The sequence below is a fragment of the Chrysemys picta genome, chromosome 13 (assembly GCF_011386835.1).
Source record: "Chrysemys picta bellii isolate R12L10 chromosome 13, ASM1138683v2, whole genome shotgun sequence".
NCBI classification, from domain to species: domain Eukaryota; kingdom Metazoa; phylum Chordata; order Testudines; family Emydidae; genus Chrysemys; species Chrysemys picta.
The window spans coordinates 8,978,121-8,988,743 of record NC_088803.1 but is presented as its reverse complement, the minus strand read 5'-3'; the positions used below and the strand labels follow the sequence as shown (position 1 = coordinate 8,988,743).

At 45.3% G+C, this 10,623-nt stretch overlaps 1 protein-coding gene, 1 long non-coding RNA gene and 1 pseudogene across 2 annotated transcripts; all 3 read left to right on the top strand.

Annotated features, from left to right (window-relative positions):
* The first annotated feature begins 338 nt into the window (after positions 1 to 338).
* Positions 339 to 1,830, top strand: LOC122173481 (olfactory receptor 14A16-like; annotated as a pseudogene).
* A 3,334-nt stretch (positions 1,831 to 5,164) lies between these two features.
* LOC135975527 (olfactory receptor 14A16-like) lies at positions 5,165 to 6,139 on the top strand. The gene has a single exon (XM_065566736.1). It carries the CDS (start codon positions 5,180 to 5,182, stop codon positions 6,137 to 6,139), a length of 960 nt encoding a protein of 319 aa, XP_065422808.1. The 5' UTR covers positions 5,165 to 5,179.
* Positions 6,140 to 6,628: 489 nt separating this feature from the next.
* LOC135975528 (uncharacterized) lies at positions 6,629 to 10,382 on the top strand. Its single transcript, XR_010592458.1, has 3 exons — positions 6,629 to 7,045; positions 8,207 to 8,375; positions 10,106 to 10,382. It is a non-coding gene; the product is annotated as an uncharacterized LOC135975528 (long non-coding RNA).
* Positions 10,383 to 10,623: the final 241 nt, after the last annotated feature.

Here is a 10,623-nt window from a genome sequence, read left to right as displayed (position 1 = left end):
GGGAACCATATTGGCTAGAAATGTTTTATTTGTGTTATACTTTATTCCAGCCTTAATACGGCATTGGTCAGATCCTCAGATGGTGTAAACTGTCCCACCTCCCTTAGCTTTAAAGGCGATAATCCAGTATTCAGCGATGTGACAATGCATCTCACTAGTGCTCTGACTCTCAGGGGTAAGGAGCACGCTCAGTGGAAGTGACAAGAACTGTGCACCATTGACATGCCCATCATGGGATATTAAGGAGAGAGAATTAGATCATTTTCTCTGTCACTCTAATCTTGCCCATTGCCCTTGTCCTTCCATCCCCAGGCAGGACACAACGAATGGAGAGGGAAATGTCCAACCGAACCACCATGACCGAGTTCCTTCTCCTGGGATTCTCTGACGTTCGGGAGCTGCAGATTTTGCACTTTGTGGTGTTTCTGCTGATTTACCTGGCAGCCCTGGTGGGGAATCTTCTCATCATCACAGCTGATGCTTTTGACCACCATCTTCACACCCCCATGTACTTCTTCCTGATGAATTTGTCCATTCTAGACATTGGCTCCATTTCTGTGCCAGTCCCCAAATCCATGGCCAACTCCCTCATGAACACCAAGTCAATTTCCTATTCTGGATGTGTCACCCAAGTCTTTTTATTTATGCTCTTTTCTTCAACAGATATTGCCTTACTCACCGTCATGGCGTATGACCGATACGTCGCCATCTGCCAACCACTCCACTGTGAGAGAGTGATGAACAGGAGAGCTTGCATCCAAATGGCAGCCAGTGCTTGGATAAGTGTTTTTGTCTACACTGCAGTGCACACCGGGAACACATTTGCACTATCTTTCTGTGGAGGCAACATGGTGGATCAGTTTTTCTGCGAAATCCCCCAGCTTCTCAAGCTCGCCTGCTCTGACTCATACCTCCGTGAAACTGGGGTTATTGTCTTTAGTACATGCTTAGCCTTCAGCTGCTTTGTTTTTATAGTTGTGTCGTATGTTCAGATCTTCACCACAGTGCTGAGAATCCCCTCTGAGCAGGGCCGGCATAAAGCTCTATCCACCTGCCTCCCTCACCTCACTGTGGTCTCCTTGTTGTTCTTCACTATAGCCTTTGTCTACCTGAAACCCACCTCCAGCTCAACATCAGGGCTGGATCTCATGGTGGCTGTTCTCTAGTCTGTGATGCCTCCAATGATGAATCCGATCATCTACAGCATGAGGAACAAGGAGATCAAAGCTGGAATGAGGAAACTTCACCAAAGTTATTCACCAAAAATGAACTGTCCATTTTTCGTCTTTGATCGTGATTTCTTTCTGTGTTTCTTTTTAAATATAATCAAATGAAAACATTATTGAAAACATGTTTTGAAATCTGCTTATGCAGAAAGGGGCATTTACACTGGTAAAAATGCAGAGTCAAGACAATGGACTTATTGTATATTTACAACTGTATAAATAAGATCAGAATCTATCTATCTATCCTGTATTGCCACCCACCATCACACCATCTCAGCACCTTCCACCTAAAATGAATAGCCATAATCAAGTTCCCAATGGACTCGATGAGGTCTCTGACCCTTTTCCTTTTGCGGGTGTAAATGCTGATTTGGATCTGCCCGGGCGGACTCACTGTGGGAAGTGCATGGTGTGGAAGGGGATGCTAAATGCTCCAAGGAAGGTGGAAGCTGTGGAAGGTTCTTGCCCTGGAGACAGTCTGCTCAGAGAGACGAGACTCCCTCAGAGTCCTGCCTGGCTTCGTAGGGAGCAGTTCCAGAGCATCGCCCCTATGATTCCGTGACAAAGAGTTCATCCCCTCATTATTTTCTCCTCCAGTTTGGCTTAATATCCGTCATACCAATTATTGCAGGTGGGGTGGGGTGGAGGTGGTCCCTTCTCCACCTACAGCAGCTGGGGCTGGTCCCTGCAGGAGTCACTGCTCTGAGCAGGGCTGTTCCCAGGAGCCTGAGGAAAGAGGCACCTTTATTCCCATAAAGCTCAGCTGACTCTCAGGGCTGGATCCAGACACGCCAGGTCACGCATGGGAAAGAGAAGCTGGGAAAGTGGCAGGGGACCCCTGTTCCCTCCCAGAAGAGGCAGCAGGTGACTCTCCCCCACCCCTTGGGATCAGCAAGGTGCCCACAGACAGGCATGGGGCAGCCGTGATCACCCCAGTCTTCACCTCCACACCTAGGCTGTATCCCTTGATTGAAGGGGTAGGGAAAGCCGTGCTCCTCCCCTCCTCCTGCAGACAGAGCCTCCTCATGGGGTGAGGTGGGTAGGATCCTCCAAAACAGTGGGCAGGAGTTCGAACCCATGGAGGTGCCTGGAGCAGTTCCCCCGTCTCAGAGCCATTGTCTCAGGCTCTCTGCAGACTCAGGCTGCTGCACTGGGGGCAGATCTCCACATCACACCCCTATTGTTGCAGCCTGTGGGTAGCGCAGTGTCTGGAGCTGGCCCAGGGCACTGGACTCCTGTGGAAAATGGGAAAATTCTGGTGGGGCGGGCAAATATTTCACCAAGAGCTATGAAAACTCATTAAGAGCTCAAACAGAACTGAATCATGGATCATCTCTAAATAAATCATTCATTATGAATTATTCAGCCAGCCTCAGTTATAATCCTCCAGATTTTGGTAAAGTGAGGCACAGAGAGTTGAGCTGGGCTTAGATCACAGGAGTTCCTGGCATCTTGACCTCCTCTCTCTAGATGCCTGGCTCTACTTGTTATCATTTCAGACTGGGATTCTCAAGGGAGTCTAAGGGAGTTAGGATCCCAAGATGTATGTGCCTTAATCCCATAGGCTCCTTTGCAAACCCCAACCCTCGTTTTCTGAAATTTAGGACAAGCCCAGGCCATGGAAGTTAACAATACAGACGTGAAGTCAGAATTACAAAGGAGTTTAGAAACCTCAAGAAGGAGATAGGAGCCTATTGGGATTTACAATAGCATCTAAGCAGGTTAGGCTCCTAACTCCCACTGAATGACCATGGGGTTTAGCCACCTAGCTCACTTAGGAGCATTGATAATTCCCAGTAGGTGCCTGTTTCCCTCTTTGTAATCCTGGCCCATAGATAACACAGAAGTCGGGCTGGATTCAGGGAATCCTGGGGGAGATCACGGGCTCTGTGCTATGTGGGGGTCAAACTAGAGGACCAGAATGGCCCTTTTTAGCTTCATCACCTAGGCATCTATGCACTTGCCTCTGGGCCTCTGCTGCTGAGCTGTGCAGAGCTCCAGGGAGTGAGTCCCACTAGCCCTTAGGAAATAGACCTGGATAAATCACCTTTCCGCAGCATCAGTCCTTTAATGGCAATGCAGCTCAGAGCCAGCTCCACACAGGTCATCTGCAGAGAACAACAGGTGTGAATCCAGTTGTGTCAGTTCAGTCTCAGATTGAGGGGTGAAGGATTCTCAGATACTTGTGCCTTCAGCTTCTAGATTCTTGTATGCAGATGGATATTGAACGGAGAATCCTGGTGCTGGATGACTGCATGCGTCATCTTTGGGGGGAAATCCACAAAGACCAGTACAGTAAGTTTGTTATTTCAATTAAATATATTGGGGGATCAACATACAGGGGGAAATTAAGATGATAAACATGAATTACAATATGAACCAATGAAGACGTTTCTCAGTTTAATCAATACCTATGGCTGATTGGTATTTTCCCACCCTGCAGGAAAATTTTGACTTTTCATTGAAAACCCAAAATCTTTTTTTTTTTTTCCATTTTTTGGCAAATGAAAATTTTTTGCTGAAAACTGGATTTTTTTAAATCACAAACCCAAAACTCTTTGGTTTTTGAGTTTTCGTTTCTTTACAAACCAAACCAAAATGTTTGAGAGAAGCAGACAGATTCTGAGATTTGTTGTTGTTTAGCAGGAAAACCAATCTCCATTAAAAGGAACACAGCTGAAAACTTCCAACCTGCCATACACTTTAAATAAATTGGGGAACATTAATATTGCCTGGTTAGACCTTAATTCCAAACCCATTTATTCTGTTGCGTCTGGGCAATTTCTCTTTCAACGAGAGAGTTGCACAGAAGTAACGACTGAATAACCAGTAAAGTTGCCAGTGCACACAATGTTTTGTACAGATTAGCCCCTTTAAACCCTGGCTTAGAGTAGAACCAAGCAGCCAACGCCTGTCTATCCTGACCCCATTCAAGGGCATACGGGAGCTCACTGGGAGTGGAACCCAGAACTCCACACTGGTGCTGGCTGAGTACAAATGGAGTAAATTACACATAACAAGACACGGGACCATGTTTTCAAAGGGATTTAGGCACCTAGTGGGATTTTCAGAAGCACCGAGGAGCCTGGGGTTGGGTGCCTAAGTGGTTTTGAAAACCCCATTAGGTTTCTCAATACCTTTAAAACTGCCACACAGCCCCTTTGCAAAGGACCTTACAGTCCTAGTAGCCACGGCAGAGAAAGGGAGGGAGGGAAAACAGAGGCAGAAAGAGGGAAATGACTGGCCCAAGGTCACACAGCAGGTCACTGACAAAGACAAAAGTAGAGCCCAAGTGTCCTGGCAACAATGCACCGCACAGTGCAGAGTAATTGAAACAACATGGCAGTAATGGAGGGGTGCTGCTAGCCCCGTGTTACATGCCGGCAGGAGAGCAGCTGGGGTTTGGTGCCAGAAATCAATTTGGAAGCCGTCTATAGGCCGTCCAGGCCCAGATCTTGGGGTAGAAAAATTACCGATGAGTTGCCACTTATGATGTTGGGTGAGTCTATGTGATATTGCCCTGAAAAGTGGGAATCGGGCTGTGCTGGCATTTTAGTAGACCAGTTTTATCACCAAGCTGTGAGGTTGGAGAGGGACGTTCTTTGCAAGAATTACTGGGTTTGGATTGTGCTTTGTTCCGTCCTTCATACTGCATTTTAACAAGCCACACCCTGGGCCAAATCCTCAGATGGGGTAAAGTGGGGAAGCTCCATTGAGTTTAAAGGAGCTGACCCAATTCAGACTAGTGTGATAACAGGACTGATGGATCATCAGAGGCGAGGAGCATTAACAACACCTGGTCATAGTAAATGATGAGTTCTGGGCACCTTTGACATTCATACAAAGAGATATAAAGAGAAGGGGAATCACGGCAATTCCCTCTGTTGCTCTTATCCTGACCATTGCCCTTCTTATTCCCACTACAGCCATCACATGATGTTCGGAAGAAGGAAATGTTCAACCAAACGACAATGACCGAGTTCCTTCTCTTGGGATTCTCTGACATTCAGGAGCTGCAGATTTTGCACTTTGTGGTGTTCCTGGTGGTTTACCTGGCAGCCCTGTTAGGAAACCTTCTCATCATCACAACCATAGCCCTCGACCTCCACCTTCACACCCCCATGTTCTTTTTCCTGATGAATCTGTCCATCCTAGACCTCGGCTCCATCTCTCTCACCATCCCCAAATCCATGGCCAATTCCCTCATGAACACCAGGTCCATTTCTTATTCTGGATGCGTCACCCAAGTCTTTCTCGTCTTCTTCTTTGCTTCAGCAGATTTTGCCATACTGACCATCATGGCATACGACCGATACGTGGCGATCTGCCAACCACTGCACCACGAGAGAGTGATGAACAGGAGAGCTTGTGTCCAAATGGCAGCCAGTGCCTGGATCTGTGGTCTTCTCTACTCTGCCCTGCACACTGGGAATACGTTTGCAATTATCTTCTGTGGAGGGAACGTGGTGGATCAGTTCTTCTGTGAAATCCCCCAGCTACTCAAGCTCGCCTGCTCTGACACATACCTCAGTGAAGTTGGGGTTATTGTCTTTAGTGTGTGCTTAGTCTTCAGCTGCTTTGTTTTCATAATTGTGTTGTATGTTCAGATCTTCAAAACAGTGCTGAGAATCCCCTCTGAGCAGGGCCGGCAAAAAGCCTTCTCCACCTGCCTCCCTCACCTCGGTGTGGTCTCCTTGTTCCTTTCTACTGCTACCTTTGCCTACCTGAAACCTACCTCCAGCTCAACCTCAGGTCTGAATCTCATGGTGGGTGTTCTCTATTCTGTGTTGCCACCAATAATGAATCCGATCATCTATAGCATGAGAAACAAGGAGATCAAAGGTGCCCTGAGTAAATGGATAGGTTGGAGGTTACTCACTAAGAATAAACTGTCCATATTTTTCCTTCAGTAGCAATTTCCTTATGAATACAATCAGCTGATGACATTATTGCCTCCATGAGAAAATACTGTGCAAACCATTTATGACGAATTGGGTATTTACACTTGTAAAAGTCCCAACAAACATGACTCAAGATAAAAGGATTAACTATAAGTTTAAATCAATCTAAGTAAGAGTGGAATCTATCGATCATATCCTGCTATCCATCACCATGCTATCTTGCCCATAAAATCCGTAGCCATAGCATAGTCCGTACTGAGGTCTCTGGCTTTTCTTAGTTTGGGGGATAAAAACTCAGATTGAGGTATCAATGTATTTGTTATTTGTGCTTTTGTTTGTTTGTTTGCCAGATTTTTAGATTATTTTTGTTTAGCTGGCTGGTTGGTGATTTGGTTTGTTTCTTTGTTCCAGGAAGTCTTAGAGGTGCAAAGGGGAGATGGTGAGCATTTGGTTAGGCAGGATTTTCAATGTTTGCACTCTCTTGGGGGCCCATATGGCATCTCTTTGATGGGGTTTTCTGAGCAAGCTGAAGGTTTGCTCCCTGCAATGATAAAAGGGGGTAAAAGAGGTTTCTGCAGTGGCTTAGGACACACTGAAATGATTGTGTGTGTATTGTTGGGGTATTATTGTATTATTGATGGAAAGTTAGGGACATAAGAACCTCAGCTGGGCCTCTTTTTATTATTTTAACCTAAATGAATATGTAAAAACGGTGTCATTCTTGCTATGGTGGAAAGGCTGATTTCGAGAGAAACATTTTCCAGAGTTTCCTAAGGAAAACCTCACTCGGATAACGAGGCCAAATTGGGATTCCATGGAAATCACTGTGGTTTAGAACTTCACTTCAAGGACATCAAGATTTCGCCAATAGCCTCTACACACAAGGATCCAGATTTGGCTGACAGCACCCTGGAGAAAGTGAGTGTGACAGGGAAGTAAGGGTCAGATTTCCCAACTCAGCTAGACCAGCCCCAATGCAGAGATGACCCATTGGCATCACCAGTTTAATACTGAGGGGGTTCTGGCCCAAAGTCTCTGGGCTGCACTCAGTAGTGACATGAACACCAGTGTAATTTTCTTGTTTGGAGTCATTTTGTTCTAACCTTTGTGACGGAGCAAGGCCAGATGGCTACAGTAAAGTAATGAGGAACAGGTATGTTAGCCCCAGGCTAAACAAATCCCTGGTACCATGGTAACCAAATGGCAGTTGCTCCAGATTAATCAAGACACCTGGGGCCAATTAAGATCCTTCTAGAAAGCAGTGGAAATAGCTAGGGTGATTGGGACACCTGAAGCCAATCAAGGGCTGGTTGGAACTAGTTAAAAGCCTCCCAATTAGTCAGTGAGGCGCATGCCAGGACTTATAGGAGGGAGCTGTGCTGTTGGAGGAACTGAGCAGTACAAATCCATATCAGGTGCAAGGAAGGAGGCACTGAGGTAACGGTTAAGTAGATATTGAGGAAGTGGGGGCTGCTGTGGGGAAGTGGTCCAGGGAATTGTACATGTCCTATTTCCAAAAAGTCAGCTACCATAGCTGCTAATTTTAGGGTCCCTGGGCTGGAGCCCGGAGTAGAGGGCGGGCCTGGGCTCCCCCCCTCTCCTCCCCAATTAATCACTGAGACTGGGAGACAACAGAGACGTGCGAGGGAGGGCTGCTTCTCCTCGCCTCCCTTGCTGGCTTCTGATGAAAATGGCTCAGTAGGCTTTGACCCTTGTCTCTAGAGAGAGAAGAGCTAATTTATTCATAATGACAGATTTCTATTTGATTGTGAATTATGTCAGCTAGCTAGAGAATGGGTAATCTATGGAGATGATTGTGCAAATTATTATGCTTCTTTTCCTGTTAATGATTGTCTGTGTCCAGATCATAATTTTCTGATGAGTTCTCCTTAGTAAACATTATTTATCAAAGATTTTTTTATGACTACATCTTAGTCCATCACTCATTTACAAACAGTTCATCTTTAAGTGTGTGGGGTTTGAACTTGGAGCCGTTTTGACTGGATCCATTTTGAACATGCTCTGGTTTGCTTCTCTGAACAAACGTCAGTTTCACTCTCGGTATCTTTGAAAATCCAGGGGCCGATCGTCAGCTGGTTTAACGTGACACAGCTCGACTAGAGCTCCGAGAATTGACACAGCTGAGGATCTGCTCCAGACACTCCTGATTCTGAATACAAGACTCATTTCCTTTGACTAGTCTGGACAGAGGCCCTGATTCCACAGCTGCTTCAGCACATTCTTAAATGTAATCATATGAGCGGCACCACTGAATTTAAACGCATGATTAAGTCCCTGTTGGATATGGGTTAGGAATATGGACAGGGCTGTCGTGGAAAAAGTCACCCACGCATTGATTTTAGTTCACAGACTCAAGCCTGTGGCCAATTTATTGCAAAACAAACCAACGCGTTGGGGTAGCAGTCCGAAAACTACCACACCTAGCACAGCACGCAGGCTGCTTTATTCGCTCAAACCGCAAGCATAGTACAAAGAATGGGTCATTTATGCATCATTTATGCGAAAATAAGAGTAGGGGTCTGTCCCTTTTTTCTGGTAGCTCCCTCATTATTTACGAGAATTGGGTGCCTATTGGGTGGGGGGGGTTCCGACATGGGTGGTACTTGGCACCAGTTGGAGTGTTGTTTTCTTCAGGGTACATATTGTTTTTTTCCGGGGTTTTCTGGTTAAGGGCATGGGATGCCCAAAGATGATATATGATTGGCTGATTGGCAGATAGCTGGAACTATAGGGGAAGTTGGCCTTTCCTAGAAGCAATTTCTTCATATAAGCCGTTATTATTTTTCATCAACAAGCACTTATCATGTTTTTACAGATAGGCAGTTATCATGTTTCACAACAAGCGGCTATCATGTTTTTCATAAACAAGCCGTTATTATGTTGCTAAGCCTTTCGCATTGCTCCCTCGCACCCCTTTCCCTCCTCTGGTCATAGCCTTGACAGGGGCTTGTACAGCTGTGTTTTGTTCAGGCCCTGGCCTGTACTGTTCTATGTAAAGGCCGTCAGTATAGTCAGCTTCTGTTAGAGGGCCTGAACTTGGGCCTTCGGTGTTACTTTGGCTGCCATAAAGAAGGCCACCTAGTTCTTTGTCCCCACAGGGTTTAAGGCTAACACCAAATTGGTGTCAGACCCTCACACTGTCTCCATTTCTTTCCTTTCCCAGTCAAATAAAGCCCTACAATTGGTGCATGGGAATTACTCTCCGCTTCTGGGGTCTGGATTAGTAACATAAAATAAAAGAACAGGAGTACTTGTGACACCTTAGAGACTAACAAATTTATTTGAGCATAAGCTTTCGTGGGCTACAGCCCACTTCATCACATGCATAGAATGGAACATATAGTGAGGAGATATATATACACATACAGAGAACATGAAAAGGTGGGAGTTGCCCTACCAACTCTAAGAGGCTAATTAATTAAGAGGAAAAAACTTTTGTAGTGATAATCAAGATAGCCCATTACAGACAGCTTGACAAGAAGGTGTGAGGATACTTAACATGGGGAAATAGATTCAATGGGTGTAATGCCTCAGCCATTCCCAGTCTCTATTTGCATATCACTTCAAGTTCAGCAGTTTCTCATTGGAGTCTGTTTTTGAAGCTTTTCTGTTGCAAAATTGCCACCTTTAAGTCTGTTACTGAGTGGCCAGAGAGGCTGAAGTGTTCTCCTTCTGGTTTTTGAATGTTATGATTCCTGATGTCAGATTTGTGTCCATTTATTCTTTTGCGTAGAGACTAGCAGTGCCCTCTGCCATGTACATTGTCCAAAGCAGACAGTCTCTTATTTTGCAATAAGCTTCTGTAGAGGCAACATGATGGATCAATTCTTCTGTAAAATGCCCGAGCTGCTCAAGCTCTCCTGCTCTGACATGTACCTTGGTGAAGTTGAGTTACTCATCTTGAGTGTTTGCTTAGGCTTAAGCTGTTTTGTTTTTATAATTGTGTTGTATGTTCAGATCTTCACCACAGTGCTGAGAATCCCCTCTGAGCAGGGCCAGCATAAAGCCTTCTCCACCTGCATCACTCATCTCATTGTGGTCTCCTTGTTTGTTTCCACTGCCATCTTTGTCTACCTGAAGCTCACCTACAGCTCAGCATCGGTTCTGGATCTCATGGTGGCTGTTCTCTACTCCGTGCTGCCATCAGTGATGAATCCCATCATCTACAGCATGAGGAACAAGGAGATCAAAGCTGCCCTGAGGAAACTGACTCGGTGGAGGTTATTCACCAAGAATAAAATGTCCATATTTCTCTTATGAACATAGTTTTATCTGTGTTTCTTTACAAATACAATCAATTGATGACATTTTCCAATAAGAATATGGTGTATGATTTTTTTTTATGCAAAATGTTGTATTTAAAGTGGTAAATCCATGGTAACTCCACAAAATCCATGGAGTTATTCTAGGTTTATATCACTATAAAAAAGACGGATATCTCTATGTTTCCTGGTTTTATACTTCCACCCATTGCC